Here is a 19,804-nt window from a genome sequence, read left to right as displayed (position 1 = left end):
ATCGGAACTGTTTTGGCATACAAATGAACTCTCAAATTGACAGAGAAACATGGACAGGAAGTGGCAGGCAGGCAGCTAAATCTGGGGCAGCTAGAGGACTAGGGCCAATCGTCCACTCGCCCACGATGATCGCACCTCGTAAAGATCAATTTGAGCTGCTCCAGAAGCGAGTCTAGAGCCGCTCCTTGGGTCGAACAATAGCCCAGCAATGAACATAATGATAACCCTCAGCAGCAACAGCAAGTAATAACGACGACCACAATAAAACTCAATAAGCGAATAAACTAAGTAGAGGAGGCAGAGTGGAACCACGTCATATTTGCATGCTCTTTAAAGAGGAGCAGGAGCTGGGGCAGGAGCAGGAGCCGGGCAGGGCGGAGCAGTCGCAATTTACGATGGCAGGGGAACTGGACAATTGACTTGCCCCGTGGCATAGTAGGTGTACAGGAGCAGGAGTGGGAGCAGAGCAGGGAAGATGTCTGCGAAATGTTTTGCAGCGATAAATTAAAGCATACTAACTAACCGCAGCGCAGCGGCAGGGATTGCAGTTTCTGCAGCACAAGCAACAACGAGAGATAATGGCAAATGAAGCCGTAGGAGTTGCATTCAGGCATTCATTCAAATGAGGAGCGGGTATCGAGGCAACACAGATGACCACGTGACACGGTCGACCCAGGGTACGGAGAGTGCCCCACACGACCAACCGCCTTATCCCGATCTCCTCACGTTCGCATCTCCTTGCAACGGGGGATGGGAGGAACCCACGCGGAGGCACGTTCACATTCATTCAAATTGCAGCTCCTCCCGGCGTGGTCATTGTTTGAAGCTCCGTTGCAACCGCTGCGCCTGCGCAGTAATTTATTTCATTTATATATCCTTCCCTCATGCTGCGTTTTTATTATCATTGCATAAGCACAAAGAAAAAATGCGAATACGCCTCTCATTGTTGGACTGGCAACATGGAACATGGAACTTGCAACTTGCAGCGGGCAACCTGCAAAACTCGCGGCTTTCAAAGCCAGAAAGCCATTAGCCGGAGACCTCAACCCATGTTCCTTGCTGCCAGTTGCTTGTTCCTTGTCTGACATGTGCTTGCGGCTACTGGGCACGACTGAACGAAGATGAGGATGGGTATGGGTATGGTATGGAATTGAGGATGGAAATGGGAGTGGGAATGGGAATGAGGAGGGGGAGGACTGCTTCCTACGCAGAGCTGGTGATTTCTTAGGCAGGCTGCCAAAAAGGCCGCTCTCTTTCGTTCTGACGAGACCTGATATGGATGGTTTTTTTCGCCGAATCAGCTCTTGATTGGTTTTCTGGGCGGCCAACAGGTTGAGCTTGGCTTATGCAACGCCCAAGGGTCGGCGAGACACCTGCTGTGCGCCAAATCGGAGGAAAACTGCATTTTTATCAAATGCATAACTCAGTCAAATTTCTCCCCACCAATATTTGCCATTTGCATATCAATTCGAAAGCCATTTCACAGTTTCACGCTGCGCGACCCACAGAGATTCCAGGTATAAATAGATGATAATTGGCCCATGGAGGCAGCAGAAAAAAATTAGATTCGAGACAAAAAAGTGGCGCGGAAAGTGTCAGGCAACATGACAGTTGACATCTTTCACATATCTCATTCGCATCCGATATCGCATCGGTGCATCTTGTTCGCTGCAGCTAATTTCTTCTCACTTCCCGGCTTGGTTGTGTAAGTCCGGCTGATTTGAATTTTCCGTCGTCGTTAGCATCACAATGCCGGCAGAAGAGTTATGAAAGCTGTAAGCATTCATTAGGAAGACATTTAAATTAATTTTCAAGTTTTCCCTTTGCGAGTAAAACGAAAGTTGAAGACCTCGTTCATTATGCGACATGGGGCGCAATTCTACATTAATTAATGATTGATGGAAAATTCGATTTGATAAAACTACTGGTGGAATCACTAAAATGAGTCCCATTAAATTGCAATGCCTCTCTCTGATTCTTGTTGTCACTTTGCCATTAAATTTGCTGCCAAAAACAGTTCCTGCCAGCTAAATAAAATTCATCAAAAAATGTTGATATTTTAAAATGTGCAGAGAGACGACACGTTCACCAAAATAAACAGCCATTGTTTGTAATGCACAGCGAGTTCTGCAACTGACAGTAACACAAAAACGCCCGAAAAGAAACAAATGCTGGAAATAAGCAAAATAATATAAATAAACCGAATGCGGTTCACCGCAGTGTGTAACAAATTAAATTATTGCACGAGCAATCAGCAACACTGCATTTTGACAGTGTGTTTAAGACAAGGCAATTTAAATGACATGACTGACGGCCAGGTCAACTTTAAACTAAGCCTTAAACTCACCAAATCTCTCTCTCTTTTCTATATTCCAGGTATGTTTCATGATGATGATGGTCTCCTCATTTCCCGGGACGCGTGAGTTTGAATTGTGTTCCAAAACAATTAATGAACAGAGGAGCAAACTATCTCTACCCTTGCGATCTCACTTTCGCTTTAAGGCTGCCAGGTGAAGCCAATAAGCCAAAGTAACTGGGTAAACACATGTCCCAGCACCAGCGCCCAAATGGCCAACAATTTTTAAACAAGATAGAAAACACCCGGGAACATGTGTACACAAAGATACACAGTCCCGCACATGGACTTAAACTCTGTGAAAATAGTTGCCATAAAGGCAGCAACAGTAGCAGCAGCAACAGCAGCTTCGGCGGCAAACAAGCTTTGCTACACGTGTTGGTGGCTTGTCACGCCCACTAGCCCACTAGCCCACCGCCCTACGAGCACCTCGCACCGCCCACCGCCCACCGCCCACTCCTGCTATTGTTATTATTTATGCGAGCCAAACAGCAGCTTCCGTTTGTGCCACATGCGGCTGGCAGAGGCATGCAGCAGTAGGGCAGGAGTAGGGCTGGGAGAGGAAGCGGAGAGCATTTAAAAAATGCACGCAGCGAAGGCCTTGACTGCAATATGTTGCCTAACAGCAGGCGCCCGTCCTAGCTGCATTTTTATAGATTTTTTTCTTTACCAGGTCAGCGGAGCAGACAAGTGGCAGAGCGGAGGGGACGCGGGCCCCTCGTCTCGTTGGCTTGTTTAACATTTTTCAACAATTTCCTTAATCACGGGTTAGGAGCCAGGCCCGTTCCAGCGGCACAGCTGCTGGGGGTCCCCCATTCCCTTCTCCCCGACTGCAATGCCATTAAAAGTCAACTGTTTTTCTTCTCTTTTATGTACTTTTTTTGTCTGCTGTTGTGTGTGTGCGTGTGTGTGAGTACGCCTTAAGTTATGCTACATTTGGCGGCTGTTGCTGTTGTGTGTTGCCCCTGCAACATTTTAATTGCTTTACATAATGCAACAGCGAGGGCTGCAACTTGTGCTCTGCTTCCTTTTGCCTTGTGCTTTTCCCATTTTCCAATGTTTCTACACTGCAGTTTTTCATTATTTTTAATTGTTTGTGCAGCCGTGTGTGTTGCCACTAAAAAGTACTGAACCACAACGATTGCTAAATTAATGCCATGGAAAACGCAAATCAAAGCCGTGGCAGACCCCTTGAATCGAGTGTTGCGATTGGACAGGCAAATTACAGGGAAACTGTGTGTCCTTGCAGCCCAACCGCACTGCACTCGTTCCTTTCGTCAACATCATTATTCACATGCCTCGCAGCCTCTCCAGGGCAAACTTTCCCGCTCTGCGCGCAGCATAATTACCAGCAACAAACTTTTTGCTTGCTGTTCCTACTCCCGCCTCCTGCCACCATCACAAACAGGATCAGGCGGAATAACAGCAACACCAGCTCCAGCAGCAGCTCCGGCAGCAGGCTGAAGGAGACTCGAAAAATGCTGGGCTGGAGGAAAAGTTCCTTAAGACGTTCAGGACTCAGAAACAGAAGCAGAAGCATTAATAAAACCGCAAGTTTCCACCCCTTAAAGGCAGGAACAAAAAAGAAACTGAAAGTTTCTCCACTTTTCAATTTCGGGAGCACTTCAACTCCACCCCTCCTCCAGCAGGGCAGGGTCAGTGCGGGTGTGTATCTGGAAGGGAGCTGGAAAGGAACTTTAGAATTTAACTGCTCTCCAAAGTCCACTAAAAGCCGAAATGGAATGAATTCTCTCTCTCAAAAAAGCAGAAAAAAACAGAAAAGAAAAGAGCAGTGCACGAAATTTAAATTATATTAGGGAAAATGAAGGGCCTTCGAGTCGAGTCCGCTTGGACCTCTTGCCATCAGTGCGAATAATAAATAAACAAAACGACAAAGCTCAAAGCTGAAAATCCACACAAAGAGCCACTTGACCAGGGCCGAGGCAATTGAGAGTGGAAAGACGACATGGAAATGGAATGAAAAGTTCGCTTTCAAGTCGCTCCAATTAAAGTTGCCCAGAGATGGGACCTGAGCGATGGATCCACGCCCAACGACCGACGACCAACCCCCTTTCCATCATATTTTTCCACATTCGTAACGCGAAACTTGTAATGTATACATGGCAGACATTCCATCAAAAAAATAACCTCATCCCGCCGGAACCGAAAAGTTTTCTATGTGCGCTCGCATTATTCCCCTCAGCTCCCCCGACCTTCGCAGGACGAGAAGTTTTCCACTCTCTGCTGCTGCTGCTGTTGTTGAACCTCGATAATGATTTGTTCTTGTTCATGTTTCGCGTTTGCATAGCAACTTTTGTCAGCTGGCAAATTGAATGAGATTGCTGCCAAAGATGGAATCCAATTAGAATTTGAATCAAAATAGAAAAGTTCCTTTGAACCGGCAGCGGAAAAAATGCGAGAACCGAGCTCTGAGCTCTGAGCTCTGAGCACGGAGCACGAGAGCATTAAAATCTGTCTAATTGCTTCAACCAGTTGGGAATTCTAAAGGCACCCCAGAGTCCTTGTTGTCTCTAACTGCGGCTCAATTTCACCCACTCACTCCTTTGCTTTTCTTTCTCCATCTGCCATTGTTTGAGTGGGAACAAAAGAAAGAGTCGGAGCAGGCCAAGAGGAGAAGAAGGAGATGGCAAATCTGGCCGCAAACTAAACCCTCGAGTGGCCAAAACACACACACACACACACACACACAGGCAGAGATGCAAGCAAGCCGAGCCAAATAGCTGGGTTAGGTTAGGTCATGTTGTCAGCTTGTTGCACTTGGCCCGGGGCTCATTAATAGAGCGATTATTTTTTTCTGTTCCTTTTCCACACCCACATGCACAGTTGTGGTGGGAAAAATAGAGCTGGGCATTCAACATATGCTAGGACTTTATCAAAAACTGTCAAATTTGAAATAAAACTGAAAGTAATATAAGTAATAAGATATGTAGCGTCATAAGTCTTGAGACGGTTGCTTACATTTTTGTTGAAAAGTTAAATATTCCAGCGTAATGCATCTTATTCTGAATATGTAGCCTACGTATGTATTTAGCTTATTCTTAATTTTAATAAAGTTCTCTTTAAAGTTAAAATAAATTAAAGCTATACTAGAAGCAAAATAGGTAAATAAGATACGTAACGCCATACAATTTCTTTCAGGTTCTTGAGGTCATATAACAATTTGTATAGTTTTCATTTATTCCAAGTTTGTGTGACTTTTGTGACCGCTGCTGTTTGCCCTCTGGGACGTGTGTGTGTGCGCCTAACTCTTGACTTGTGTCGCGTCGCCTCCTCGGGTCGCTTGTTGACACTCATTGAGACAAAAGTGCTTAACTGCCTGCACTTTTCCGAAGAAACTACGATTGCGCCAGTTTCCTCTGCCTCGCTTTTACATTGGCTTTTCGTTTGTTCTTCCTTCTTCTGCCACACACACACACACATACGCGGAGATAAAGCTTTTATTTTCTGCTTAATTTGTTTGTAGGCTTTTGTGTCGTGGTTGCCCCTCTCACTTTCTCTTGCTCTCTCTCTCTCTCTCTCTCTCTCTTACGTTCTCTGGTGCTTCGCGAAAATGTGTTGCATAACTGAAGGCGTTCGCGAAAAATGTCAAGCACCTCGGCTGGCATTACGACACGTACAGAAAAGGCGAAGAAGGTTAAGCACGCCTGACACGCTGTGAATTATGGCCAGAAAAGAAAGCGAGACGCGGAAAAGTAGAGCGGCAGCGAGAGGTGGAGAGGAGAGTGAAGAAGAAGTACGGAAAAGTGTGTGTTTTGGCCCCTTGGCTGCCACTTTGAAATGTTAATGAGCCGCAAGCAACTGTCAGTTATCTATAGCCTACTTTCGGGCGGCATACGGCGAAAACTTTTCGCTGCATTTCCTCCTCCACATTACACACACAAACACACACAGAGAGAAGCAGCACTTATAATTTGAGTGTAATTCCAGCGAATCGAAATGGAAAAGGACGAAGGGTCGACCCACTTTTCCAGCAAAGGCAACTGGCAAATGCGCCAAATATAGCGTTAAATTAGATTTCAGTTTCGCCGCTTGTTCAACCATTCATTTGCCCGAAAACTTTTGACTACTGGTCTGCGTCGTAGCAAATAAATCTTGAGAAGTTGCTATTGCCAGAAACTGTCAGTTGACGTTTATTACATTCGCGCTTGACAAAGAACCCAAAGTTATGCCACGGCCTCGGCTCGCTCGAGCGGGGCGGGGCTCGGCGCTTTAAGGCTTAAAGAGTTTCCCGGAAAAAGAGTGGCGGCGCGCTTACTACTCACTACTACGGCGGAGAGGAAACCGCAAAGTATCGTCTAATAGGATTAGCGGAGAAGGGGAACTGCCGACACTGCACTTGTCACTAAGCTAAGCAGTCTAAAAAAATGAGCTCAAATCGGCTGGCTTGCGGTTTTGGGGCCGTCGTCTTCTGAACTTTGCATGCCACAAAATCAATTAAGCCGCGTCGCGTCGTGTCGCCTCGCCCGGGACCAGAACTCGGGGCTGGAAAGGCGGCATATCAGAAACTGTCAGAGTTAGTTTTCGGTGCAGGATGGCTTCTGGCGAAACCGAGTCACTGCTGAAACTTGATTAGAAGAGCCGCAAAGTAGGCTGCAGCAGCAGCACCAAAAGGATTTATCGGCGAGGCATCAACACGGCGTCAAAGCTTGATCCTCGCCAGCAGCGACTTTTCGGGGCTGAGGCCAACTAGCATACAAACTGGAAATCAAGGCAAACAAAGCGTAAACTTCTTGTTTTCCTTCGTCCTGGCTCCACCCATCCCTGCAGGTGCAGGTCCTTGCTGGCGGCCCGTAAAAATATTCGCATCGCGTGTCTTTGGCTTTTTACCTTTATGTCGTGTTTAGCATTAGCGCGGCTCCCATCCAGCCACACATCCTGCTCCTCCCCCCCTGCCCCTGGATCGCACATCCCGGCTGCTCGAATCCGTCGACACATGAAACGTGACTAAGCTGACAATTGTGTCGAAGTAAATCCAAGTTGTGCCACAGCCCGACTAAATAAATCTCCTAGGCGAGCGCAAACTTTGACAAACAAAGATTGTGGATGCGCAGGGCTTTGCAAATGACGCACAATGGGCCCGTCTGCACGTGAGAGGGTGTGTGTTGGTGTGTGTGGGCGGTCCTTGGGCGGTACACGACAGGCGACATAAATAGTTGGGCAGGCACCGGCAGGACTCACATTTAATAAACTGTACACATTCACCTATGCAAAGGAATTACTTGACCGGCCCAGGACAAGCAATTCTCCACTAAACTTTGACAACTCTGTGTGTGTGAGCCTGGGTCGTCCTATTTATATGTCAGGCTCAGGCGGCGCAAACATATAACCCCAGATATGCACAGAGAGAAATGTTATACTAATAAACCCAAAAAATATATATATATTTGGGAAGTAGATCCAAGAGTTTCTCTCCATAATATCTAAGACATCTTTAAGGGAAGTGTTTTCTATCAAATATTTATTAAAATCATTCAAGTCTTAACTAGAATTTCCAATTTAATAATAGTAGTTCGAATGTTTCTTTCTCTGTGTGCCTGTTTTGTTAGTGCAAACATTGGCAGGGACATGCGTACACGCATACAGATGGCCCGCATTATCCTGCCGCCGCCTTTCTGGGGAAGGGGGCAAGAAGAATCGAAGTCCGGCCTGAAACTGAATGCAGTCACATTGGGCAGGGTCCTAATGCACAGACACGCTACAAACAAAGCGCCCAATTGTCAGTTTAGGCGCCTTTTGTTTGCTCCTCCTCCCTCCTCCTCAGCCGCTATATAATTCAATCCCTTATCAACTAAATGGCAGCAGCAGCAGCAGCAGCAGCAGCAGCGGACAGTAAAAAATCATACATACTGTCTGCTCCACATTGCGTATACGCAGCGTGGCTCATATGGGTAGCTGGATTTACGAAGGGCTATATTGGTGCGGTCTACCTGTTTACCGGTCTGCACCTGTCATCATAGCTGTCTCCCCTGATTATTGTTATTATCGATGCTGCTGCCGGAAACGGGATGCGACGGACTGTACTGCAATTTAATGGGCTAGAAAACGGATATCTCCATCGATTAAGCGAATGTCATCGCCGCTTCCGGGCCACGGCTGCAATGCAATTTCCCGCTTGGCATCTTTATCTTTCGTTTCTCACTCACTTAAGTTGGGCGAAAGGAAAACAAGAGCATGGCGCTGCTGTAGTTAAGAAACGCTTCAGCAGTTGTCAGTCCCTGCTGCCCACCTGGGAGCGCAGGCAGGCAGAGAGGCAGGGAGGCAGGGAGGGAGGTCTCGGGATGCCTCATTTTCATTACTCCCAGTTTCGCCCTCGTCCCTCTGCTGGCAGCAATTCATGCTTAACTGACATTTCAGCTGTCATACCGAAAGTGTTTTACATTTCTCTCTCGTCAAGGGAGCCAGGAGCTGAGGAAGAATCTGTTGCTGCTGCCTCCGAAGGTGTTGGCATGCCCCCCGCCTGCCAGCTCTCATTGCCCATTGTTGGCATGCCACAAGCAGCTGGTGTCGCCTTTCGATCCCTCCCCCCTGCCCCCCATCTCTTAATTTAATTAACATATTTCACTCGGCAGCGCGTGCCGCACCCATGCCGCTTGAATGTTTTCATTCCCGGCCCCACCGTTTCCCTAATTGAAGTTGAAGTTGAAGCTGGAGCGGAAGCTGCCCTGCCACCGACTTATGCTGCATTCTGTCTCCAAATTCTCTTCAATTTGGCGAGAATACTTTTTGGCATTTTGGCTGATTTTCCATTCTGTCGAATGTTGGTTGTTCCCTTCCATTTTTTCTTTTAGATGCTGAGTGCATTATAAAAGCATTAAATGCAGGCCAAAAAAAAGAGAAAAGAAGAACCCTCACCAAACATTGGGGTATGAGTAGGGAAAAGGGAAAATTCGCTTTGTCACATACACATTTGGGGTAAGCGGGAGGAAACCGCCACAACAGCTACACCCACTCCTTGCCCTGCCCCTGCCCCTGCCCCTTGTCCTGTGTTATCACTAAGCTCGCCTCGCTTTTTCATGCTCCGTCTGACGAAATGCCATTACACATTTTGCGTACCCTAAAAACAGCAGCAGCGCATTCGCATTCAAAATGACAACGACAATGGCAACAGCAGCGCCAGCAGAGGAGCACCAACAACAAGGACATGGCAAGCAACAACACAAACAAACAACACACACACACACACACACAGATCGAGGCTTGCTAGTGGAAAAATAAACGCTGGGGGTTGTAGAAATGAAGATAAGCTGCTTATCAGCGCCATTCCCAGTAGTTGCCCGTTGTTCCATTCGTTTGCCTCTGCTCCGTTTTTCGCCCTTCGTGCTGCTAGTCCTACTCCTGCTCCTGCTCCTGCTCCTGGTCCATCATCTGGGTCTTGTTCTTCCAGCCTCCGACTGCGCTTTAAGTGGTCGCTTGGCATTCGCATTGGCCCCCAGTTCATGCCTGTCCTCTGTATGTGGAAGTAGATGCGGATGTACATAGATGCGGATGCGGATGCCAACTGGCAAGCAGGCAACCACGACTAGTGGAGAATCCTCTTTGTTAGCCACTTTCGTTTTGGCTCCCAACATGGCCATTGTCATCGTTTTTGTATTTCTTTCTTTCTCTGTTTTTTCTCTGTCATTTGGCTAAGCCCTTGACTTGGTCCACCGAAAACTGAACGAAGAGAGCATGCCCATCAATGAGTAACTTAAGGATAATATCACTCAGTGTGGTGTAGATCAAGGATCTAGCCAGCTTCTTCCACTTTTAACTATACTTGTGGGATAGATAAAGTGAAGGATCAGTTTCTCTTACTGTGTGAACTGCGGCTTAAAAGGGCGTTAAGTTTTAGCCAAGTGATGTTCCAATATTCCTGCAACATGGTAATTGGTATCACAATTGACAGTTTATCCTCCTACTCTTGCTTAATATTAAAATAATGCATGCAGCATGCCACAAAGCTCCCTGCCCCAATGTCGGAGACCTTATGTGTATTTAAATGACGCCATCCATGGCGCTTGTCCATGCAAATTGCACTTGGCTACTTTAGCTTAACTTGTGCGCTTGATGACGATATAATTGTCAGCGGAGGTCGGCACCCATACGACAGATCCTTGGAAATTGAATGTGGAGCGGCGTCACTCGTACGACCTGGGGTCCCCCCTCGGGTACATTTTCAATTTAAATTACCCCTCGCATCGGGCATAAGCGCCTTAAATCTCAAATCTAATTACACGCAGGCCAAAGACAAAAGTCCACAAATATTCTCCGCCGTCCATTTTTAATCACAGCTGACCGAGCGACGGACCAACAGAGCAACTTTACAGCTGCCAATTTTTCGGGAGGGAACTTTTGGTGCCTTTGCCGTTGTGTTTAACCGCGTGAAATAATCTTTGCTGGCAGGCAGTTGCCGGGCTTCTTCCTGCCTGTTTTTGTTGTTGTTTCCGCCGGAGAGGGGGGGGGGGTCCGACGTTCCATTATTACGATAATGCGCAGGCCCTGCGGCAATCCGGGCAGCAGGCCGAGGCTCTCGTGGCTCTCGTCCGAGGCAGACAAGTTGGTGTCATATTTTCCGCAGCTTTAACTTCCCACAGCCAGGCCAGTGGCCACTTGTGCGCCCAGATTCTGCCGCTGGTCCAGCTTAGAGCTGGAGAGAAAAAAAGGACACTGGCAGCAGGAGAAACGAGAATGGTCTCGGCCTAGCGCAATGCGATTACGGCAAGGGGGCTCTCCCGAGGAGAAGGAGCTTCCCGGACTAACTAACTAAGCCAGAGGCAGCCCACACACGCACGGTACCGTCCTTAGAGGGCGGATTAGGAGGAGACGCGGACTAGGACGAGGGGAAGGATATAAATTTCGCGCCCGGCAAATCTCAACAAATTTGAAATTTTGTTCCTTGGCCGTTGGCGCTTCCGTTGCTGTGCATTTCTCCCGCTGCTTCGTTGTGTCCTTTTTCGCTTTTGGCGTTTGAATTTGTCGGGCATCCTGTTTGCACCCGGCAATCCCTATTCCGCTCCCCGGTCCCTGGTCCCTCGTGGAAATGCTTTTTAAGCCTACAAATGAGCTTAAAATTTTCTATGCGAGTGAATGCGAATGCTTTTGAAATTTATTACGGCGCAAGGAGTGAGGAGGAGGGGAAGGATAAGGAAGGAGGCGCGCACACATAGACACACTTCGACGCCCCAGAGTGTGTGTGGGGGATGGGTATCAAAGGCACTTTGGCACCCGATTTCCATGCTCCTCCTCCCTCCTCCTCGGCGGCATTGAAAATTTTTGAGCGCGCAAATTGAATTTCATTTTCTATGTTTTCCTCTTATTTTTATTTATATACATATATATATATATCTGGTTTCTCGTTTTGGCAATTGCCTTTTGCCTGGTAATTCTCGGTATTTTAGAGTTTTGTATCTATTCTTCCGCCTCCCCCGTCTCTTTTGCATTTGTATTCAAGTTTCCGTGTTTGTTTGTTTGTTTGTTTAGGGGGGGGGGGGGGGGGGTGGAAAAGGAGACAAATTGAATTTTCTATGCTGTTAAATAATTTCATTTCGATTTGTTCCTTTCGCCTGATTTTTGTACCCAGCATTCAATGCGAACTGATTGCATCCCCTTTCACAAAAAAACCCATTTGAAGCTGTTGAAAAATTCAGCAAATTCTTTTAGTGGATTTCGTGATTTCGAATAAAATACGCGATTTTTACCATCAGTTAGTTTCTGGACTCTGAAATAAAAATCACCCAACTAATGATCCATATTTTTGCACCTATTTTCAGGCTTCCTCCTGGAAGGAGTCACGCCAACGGCTCCGCCGGACGTTCCGCCGCGTAATCCGACAATGAGTCGCATGCAAAATGGTCGTTTAACCGCCAGCAATCCCAATGACGTTGACTTTGAGCCATCTTGTTTGGTGCGAACGCCATCGGGCAACGTTTACATTCCCAGTGGAAATCTAAGTGAGTAAAACCCCGGATAGATCGCCATGCCCCCAAAAACACAAACACATATATCCCATTTGAAAAGTGTGCCGCTCTCCCCCCTTCCCTCCTTCCCCAATCCTGGCTCACTAAAAGCCTCCGCAAAGCAATTTTTGCAGCCATATGCAAATTCAAACCCGCAACCCAAAAGCCCCCTTTCCGCTCCGTGGCGACCATCAAAAAGCCACTTGACTCATTTAAATGTTTAGCACTCGCAACGGGTACAAAAATTCCATTTGCCATATTGCTATAAAAATGCAAAATACAAAAAGGAGGAACAAAATGAAAAAAAAAGGATCGAACCGGACGACGATGGAGGAATGGAGGGAAAAGGCCGCAGCATTTTGCAAATTTTCAGCTCTTTTGTTTCCGATGCGCCATGCGCCTAAAATGCCGCCATACATTTGCCATTTATTGTTTTTCCAACAACAATGTTCTTGGCCTCTTTTTATCCAGCGGACTCCGTTCAGTTCAGTTTGGTTAGAGTTGGCCGTTGTTTGTGTTTTCGCTCTATGCATATCCGCAAGCAGGCTTTAGGGATAAAAACATTCGAAAGTGGAGTGAAAATAGTTGGCAGCAGCAACGGCGGCCAACGCAAAAAAAATACGAGCCAAACGACCGCAGGGGCCTAAACAGAAACCCGGCAAAACAACAAGAAAAAAAAACACTGCGGACAAACAAATGCGGCTCACACACACACGCACACACTCGGCGACTGACGAATAGATGATGGAAAGGACGGGGGCGTTTATGGGTCTATTAATTGAATGAAGCCGAAGCGGGTTTTTATTCCAAGGCAGAGTCCTCATTTGGTTTGATTTTTTAAAGGCAGTTTTCTCTTTTTGGAAGCATAAACAAAATGCAAGAAAGTAACGAAATACACACACGCTGAGAGAGGCCTGCTGGAAATTCCAACCCTCCCTGAACAGCCCTCCTCGTCCTGTATACATTTCTGTAGCACACTTTCGGGCTCCTGTGCTGCCTCTGTATTTGCCTTGTGCTGCTGCTGCCTTTTGTTTTCCCCTTGCATTGTGCAAACACACGCACACACGCCCACCTCGTGTTTTCATATTTTCGTATTTATGCCAAGCTTTGTCTTGATTTTCCTGCGTGCCACATAATTTTTCCCAGCTTCCAGCAGCACCGCCTCTGTTTTGAGAGAGAGAGAGAGGGAAACCATTCACTTTAGTGCCGGGCATTTGGCATACTTTCTCAGCCGCTTTGGCTGCATTTAGTGCTCAGGTTTTTGGCCACAATTCGAAGCACTTTAATCTGGCAGCTGCACACTTTTGGCCACATTTGGCACATCAATGCGTCAGATGGATTTTGCATGTGACACTGCCTAAGTGTTCGCTCTGTGTCCGCCAATTTGCATTTTGCATATCGTTTATAGGCTGGCGTCCGTCGTCCTTTGTCCGGCGCCTCTGCTTCTGGCCAAAGTGCAATTAAATGACTATTTATGAAATTCTATTTGCATTTATGCATAAATTGATAAACATTCTAACCTGCCTGCCGCACTGCCCACAGTGTGGCAGCTGAGGGGGATGCCAGGCCCGGCGGGGGGGGCCTCGTTGTCATCGTAACACAAATATTGATTAAATTCTACATCAAATTGAGATTCAGATTCAGATTGCCCGCACCCTCTCACAGCACACGCACATATACGAGTATATATATGACATTTGGCAGCGACTCCCGACTCCTCCCGAAGCCGGGGATATTTTCATTTCAATTTCTGCAGCAGTACGAATTTTTATGGAAAATATTATTTGTTGACTTCTGGCACCCATTGGAAAAATGGGGAAAAAATGAGGAGAGCCTCCACAATTCGCAAATGAATGAATGAATCGGCGGCGGGTGCGACAGCCTACGTTATTTTTCAGGCAAACTTTGTCCGCGTTCACAGCCAATGCTTTTGGCTTAAAAATTTCGCAAAGAGGAGCGTGGAGCGAGGAGATGGCGAGGCTCCTGCCGATGGATGGGGTATGAAAAAATGCTTATGCACCATATGCAAATACATATAAAAATGGGCATTCTGCACGATTGGATACACGCGCACACAATCCCCGATGCAGTCGCGCATACTCGGCCAGAGTTATCGCGGAGCAAAACAAAAGTTTCCCATATAAATTGCCATGGGAAGCGCTTAAAAAGCGAACATTTCGAAGGGTTTGGGTTGCTGCTCTGCTGTGATTCACCAGCTGCTCCCTATCCCTATCCCTATCCCGATCCCCATCCCCAAGCTGGGACCTTTAAAGCTTTAATATAACCCCAGGCCAGCCAGCTCTGATTGGGGCCGTACTTGGCACCTTAAATTGTTAATGACCCGTGAGAGACACAATCGTCCTGCTGCCATGCCGTACCGTGCACTTGAAAAGGACGACTGAGCATTGGCCATGCAAATGTAACTGGCTTCCGCTGTTGTCTGCCGCCTGGCCCTGCTTTTAACAAAGTTTTTTAGTGCCAGATCTCGGCTGGCCACGTTTTCATTATAATAACAGGCCGTTGCGGCATTTTGATGCGGCAGTCTGTGCTGCCTTTGCCTACTTATGCTATGTACCTGGCCCCCCATTCGTCCTGTTGCTTTAATTTTTTATCGCTTTGGTGGCTAGCTTGCTTGCTGAAAAACTTTCCTCTGTCATTGACCGCTTCAACTCGCCCAGAAGGCCAGACAAAGTCCTTCCCAGGCCGAGCGCCTAGTCCTCCCTCCTGGGGTGTCCTTCAGCCAACTTTCCAGTCCCTCTCTCTCTGTGCTGTCCAGTCTAGTCGCAGGCACAGCTCGAGAGTCAGGAGTCCAAAGTCGAGAGTCTAGTTCAGTGTCTATTGGCCGGTCGTTATTGCTTTCGACTGGCTCTCATTCTGGTTCTGGTTTATCGCTGCTGCCAGCCATGGAGATACTCGTAAATTTGCCGGCATTTTTGCGAAAACCTCAACTAACCTCCTTCCCCCGCTTCGTGGGTTTGCTTCTGGTTCTGGTTCTGGTTCTGGGGATCCCCCGAAAGTGCTTTAAATTTGTATAAATATAAAGGCAAACGGGTGAAGCGGGGGGCCAAGACGAAACGAGATATGGATAGAGTGAGAGCGGGCACGTTTCGGCTACTGCCGCTGCTACTAAATTCATTCATAATGGGTTTTTGCCCCATTCCGGTGTGTGGCTGCAGCAAGCACCCCTTTGCCACCCCGCATATAGTGTATATAAATTTAACGTTTTTACGTAAACTGAAATTTATTATGGCGCAGCATTGTAATTTATATTTTATGCCTGCTAAGTACGGAGTCCCTCTCGCTGCTGCTCCTTGGCCAACCGATGGCCGATCCGTTGAATGGATATGTGGCTATCCTTTATCCTCTACAGTTTTCACGCACAATTTTAATTTTATCTCCTAACGGCGGGCGGGTCCGGAACCAAGCCTCCTATCCACTCGATCTACGTTGCCATTCTGGTTGCCATTTTTTGTGACGCAACAAATTGCCTTCGTGTTCCGCTTGGCACTTAACTTGCCAGACGTACTACATATGTACATTCATTCATTCATGTATGTATGCATACGGGGGTAGAATATGCATACATATCCATGTGGCTACAGCTATTCTATGGCTTTGGCTGTGGGCTTGACTTGGCCATAGGTAACATAAGAGCTGTGGCCATTTTGGATGGTTCCCGTACGTGGGTTTAAGTCCAGCCCATGACTGTGGCTGTGGCTGTTGCTGTTGCTGCTGTTGCTGCATTTATAGACCAGGCAATAACCATTTGGCAACTAGAAATTGGCATTTTATGTTCGACTGTCTGGCCGGCAGCCTTCGCTCCCCTTCGCTCCGCCAGCACTCTGTGCATGTGCATGTGTATCCTTTGATTTTTGAATGCAGATTGTTGCGGGATTTATTGATATTGAGTGCGATTCAAACGGACGACCCGAATGGAGCCACTCGGTCTTTGACCAAGATACCTGAAATTCCCGGTTACCAGACTACCAGTCGGGTTCCAAAAACTTTGCCGAAAGTACAAGCAATTTAGTTCTTTTGCGACTTAATTAGGCGCCGCCGGTATACACAAGTTGCCAAAGTCTGTGCTTTTGAATTTCTTAAAGCATACTTTCAGGTGCGCATACGAAATAACTTGGCCCAGGCCCGCTTTCCTTTGAACCCTTTTTCGTCCTTTTCTTCGTGGGCCGCCTCCCTCGCAAGCATGCAGCTAAGTCATGCCAAACATTAACAAAACAATGTTTGTCCTCATCCTTCGCAGCTGTCCTTGCTGGTGGCATTTATATGCTGCATAATTATGAGGCTCAGCCCGGCTCGGCTGCAAGGATGCGGGCTGGTTGGAGGGCGTCTGCATAATTTATATGCTTTTAATGATTTCACCGTTCGCAAACAATTTTTAATGATTTTCAGATGGCAACATTGCAGTGCATGTTCCATAAGAATCCTGCTGCTTGCCAGCCCTGCCTCCGTGTGTAATTAAAATTGCAATGCACTCAAACCGAATGTGGTGGGGGAGTGACTTGGCTTTTGTTGCCGCTTATCCCTCGTCCCCCATAAATATGTTAATTAAAATAATGTTACCCCGAGAAGCAAAAGACAAAAATTCAAAATGGCTTAGGATAGCCATAGCCATTCCGTCGCAGGAGAGGCCTCCTTGCAGGCTCGCTTTGTCGCCATTCTGTATTTACAAGCCACGCTCAACGCCTTTCAATGGACGGCTTCCCATTCTCTCTCTCTCTCTCTCTCTCTGTGGTCCTTATGGCAGCGCACACATTACCCGACATTACGTATACGCAACGGAGGCTGGGCGGCAGGGCAGCCGTATGGAATGCAAACAAGCAGCAGCTGCAAGGAGTGACTTCCGTTGTGGGAAATGCCGGCAGTGTCTGGGCAACGTCTTTGTGCCTTTTCTGCTTATTCAAAATAAATTAAAAATGGAGAAGGATAAGGAAAAGGAGAAGGAGGAGGCAGCCGGAGCTTAGGGAATGCAGTCAGCCATCGCATAATTACGAACTTGAAAATTCCTGCATGCGGCTGCTAAGATGCCGAGCTGCCGGTGCGGGTATTGCATAATTATTTAAATAATAAAAAGACGCCGTGTATATCCACCGCCCATTTACTTTCTCCGGCGACATCTTGAGACGTGTCGAGTGGCTTAATCCTTTTGGGAATAGAGGGTCCCAGTACCAGTCCTAGTCTCTGTCCCAGCAGGCAGGAGCAGGAGCCGAATTACTGTATATGAATTTTTAATTGGAATATTTTTAGAACGCAAGTGAGAGTCAGTGGCACAAAAGGAAAACTTTGATATATATAAATTATATATGTGTGCATGTATGCCCAAGAGCGCACCGAATTCATATTTCATTTGACAGCTTTGCCAGGGACATTTTGCGAGTCTTAAAGCTGCCTCTTCGTCCTCCTCCGGATGATAAGTCATTCAACTGCGATGCGAGACGTAGGATCTTGTGACGTGGCAGCTGCTTTTTGCCATATAACATACATTCCCCATATTTAGCTGCAACGCTCTTGTGGTTGCCCGAGGTCATTGCAATTTTGTGCTGCGACACGAGAGTGTGTCTGGTGCTCGCACACCCGCAAATGCATGCGGGCCCAAGTTTACCCCACATCCTCCTCTTTCTCGTGTATGAAAATTCATTTCAATTAGTGAAATGGTTTTGGGATTTGTAAGGCAAACCACCGAAGCGCGCCGAGGCAGCTCCCTCCGATGAGCGGAGGAGGAGCCAAGGGGGAGCCTAGGAGAGGGCAGGGAGAGAGGACGCACGTCACTTTGGTGGCATGCAATGAGCAAGCTGCAGCGGCAACAGCAGCGCTTGTTGCAACTTTATTTACCTTTACGTGGGGCATAAATTGTAAATAGAGATACAACCCGGTGCTGCTGCATGTGTGTGTAATTTTGCGGCAGGGGATTTGCGGCAGGAATATGAGGCTTGCAGGAAACTTGCGACGAGCAACTCTCCACCGAACGCGATGTCTTGAGGAGGCCATTGAACCGGAGGTCCTTGATTAAAGAGCTCCAAAGGGCGTGCGGCCAAAAGCCAAAAGTATGCCAAGGCGGCAAATATTTAAATTTCAAGAGAGATAGAGACCGGGCGAACTTTGCCCAACGTAAATGTATATTTAAAACTTTTTCGCCTGTTTGTCCTTCCTGCCTGCTGCCTGCTTGTTTAGGCAGCGCAACAAACTCGTTCTCATATCTGCCAGGATCTACACAGCGCAGTTTTACTTAAGTTGCTCCCCCGACGACACTTTTTTGACGCTGTTTTATCAGCGGACCGCCGCGGCGGCGACAACAAATACACATACACACATAACGAAATTTATGCAGCTAACCAAATGTTTTTGTTTCTGCATTTTTATCGCCCCAAGCGTTTGGCAAAAAATATAGAGAGCCACGTGGGGGGAGGGTTGAGGTTTGTGCCACAGTTTTATTTTCGTCCAGTTCCGGAGGGAGTTGTCTTCTTCCGTGGGACTTCCATTGCGGAGCGCAGAATTAAGAGAGAGCCGCGTGGAGCTTTCTCCAGATGTGTGGATGTACCCTTATGGTAATAGCCTTGACTTCCGACTGCTCTTTGACCCCCAAAAGTGGACCGCTCACGGACACACAGAGACACACAGAGGACGACACCCAGACTTGGCAGCTGTATCGGTCAGAGAAATCTTACTTTCTTGAACGAGAGTGGAAAAGTTTTGCCGGGAGGCAGACAGAGGGCAACATATTGTCGCACTCTATAAATTATGCGCATAACCAGAGAAACCCGAGCCCGAGCCAGGAGCCAGCAGGCAGGAGCATGTAAAGCAGCAGCCACCCCCATGGATCCTTCCTTCGGTTTGTGGGTTTCATGCGCCAGGGTTCGGTTCGGTTTCTGCTCGGTCTCGTCTCGGTCTCAAAAGAAAGAGAAACCAACCAAGCAGAACTATTACAATGGCAAAAAGTTTAACGAGTCATGTGAAGTCTCCCTGTCTCCCTTTCCGCCCTGTTGGCTGGGCTTAAATTTACTATTATTGCTGTGCCTTCTACATGTGTAATGTGGCCCAGGCCAGAGGACTGGGGCAGGAGGAAACCACAGCTCTTGGTAGAGGGGGAGTCCTGCACTTGGAGCCATTCAACCAAGGTGAGTTGACAGTCGGGGCGGTGAGGGTGTGCGGCTGCTTTGCCACCTTAGTTATGGGCCTTAAAACTTGTCACACTTGTCAGCAAAAAGTTTCCGGCATCCCAAAGATGAATCAGGCAAGACAGATTCAGGTTCAGATCCAGAGGAAGAAGGGTAGCCAAAGTTCCAAAAGCCAAGGCAAGGCAAGTCAACAACTGGAACGGGGTTATTAGTTAACCCAATCAGCATCCGAGTACGAAGCCAGTTGAGATTTACGTGATGTCTTTGGCAAATTATCGAAAATTGTCGCGCCAAGGGGCATCGAGTACGGGTTGATAAATGAGATTTAGCGTTTGCTGCGTCTAATTGCATGCAACTCAGGA

The 19,804-nt window shown here is 47.4% G+C and overlaps 1 protein-coding gene and 1 long non-coding RNA gene across 8 annotated transcripts in view; one reads left to right on the top strand and one right to left on the bottom strand.

Moving 5' to 3' along the window:
- Ten-m (teneurin transmembrane protein Ten-m) overlaps positions 1–19,804 on the top strand; it is a 350,373-nt gene that overhangs the window by 290,277 nt on the left and 40,292 nt on the right. For all 7 annotated transcript variants that reach the window (XM_086828715.1, XM_086828709.1, XM_086828701.1 and 4 more), the window contains one exon: positions 12,127–12,306. In XM_086828715.1, coding sequence (XP_086684841.1) covers positions 12,189–12,306 — 118 coding nt within the window. In that variant the 5' untranslated portion in view covers positions 12,127–12,188. The remainder of the gene's footprint in view (positions 1–12,126; positions 12,307–19,804) is intronic.
- Positions 6,484–7,251, bottom strand: LOC147645105 (uncharacterized). The gene is made up of 2 exons (XR_015270703.1): positions 7,205–7,251; positions 6,484–7,075 (listed from the first exon to the last, which is right to left on the bottom strand). It is a non-coding gene; the product is annotated as an uncharacterized LOC147645105 (long non-coding RNA).

Source organism: Drosophila serrata, unplaced genomic scaffold, assembly GCF_035046125.1.
Source record: "Drosophila serrata isolate PLE 108 unplaced genomic scaffold, ASM3504612v1 contig_17, whole genome shotgun sequence".
Lineage (NCBI taxonomy): Eukaryota > Metazoa > Arthropoda > Insecta > Diptera > Drosophilidae > Drosophila > Drosophila serrata.
Note: the sequence above shows the minus strand (reverse complement) of the source record. Positions and strands in the feature narration are given on the sequence as shown.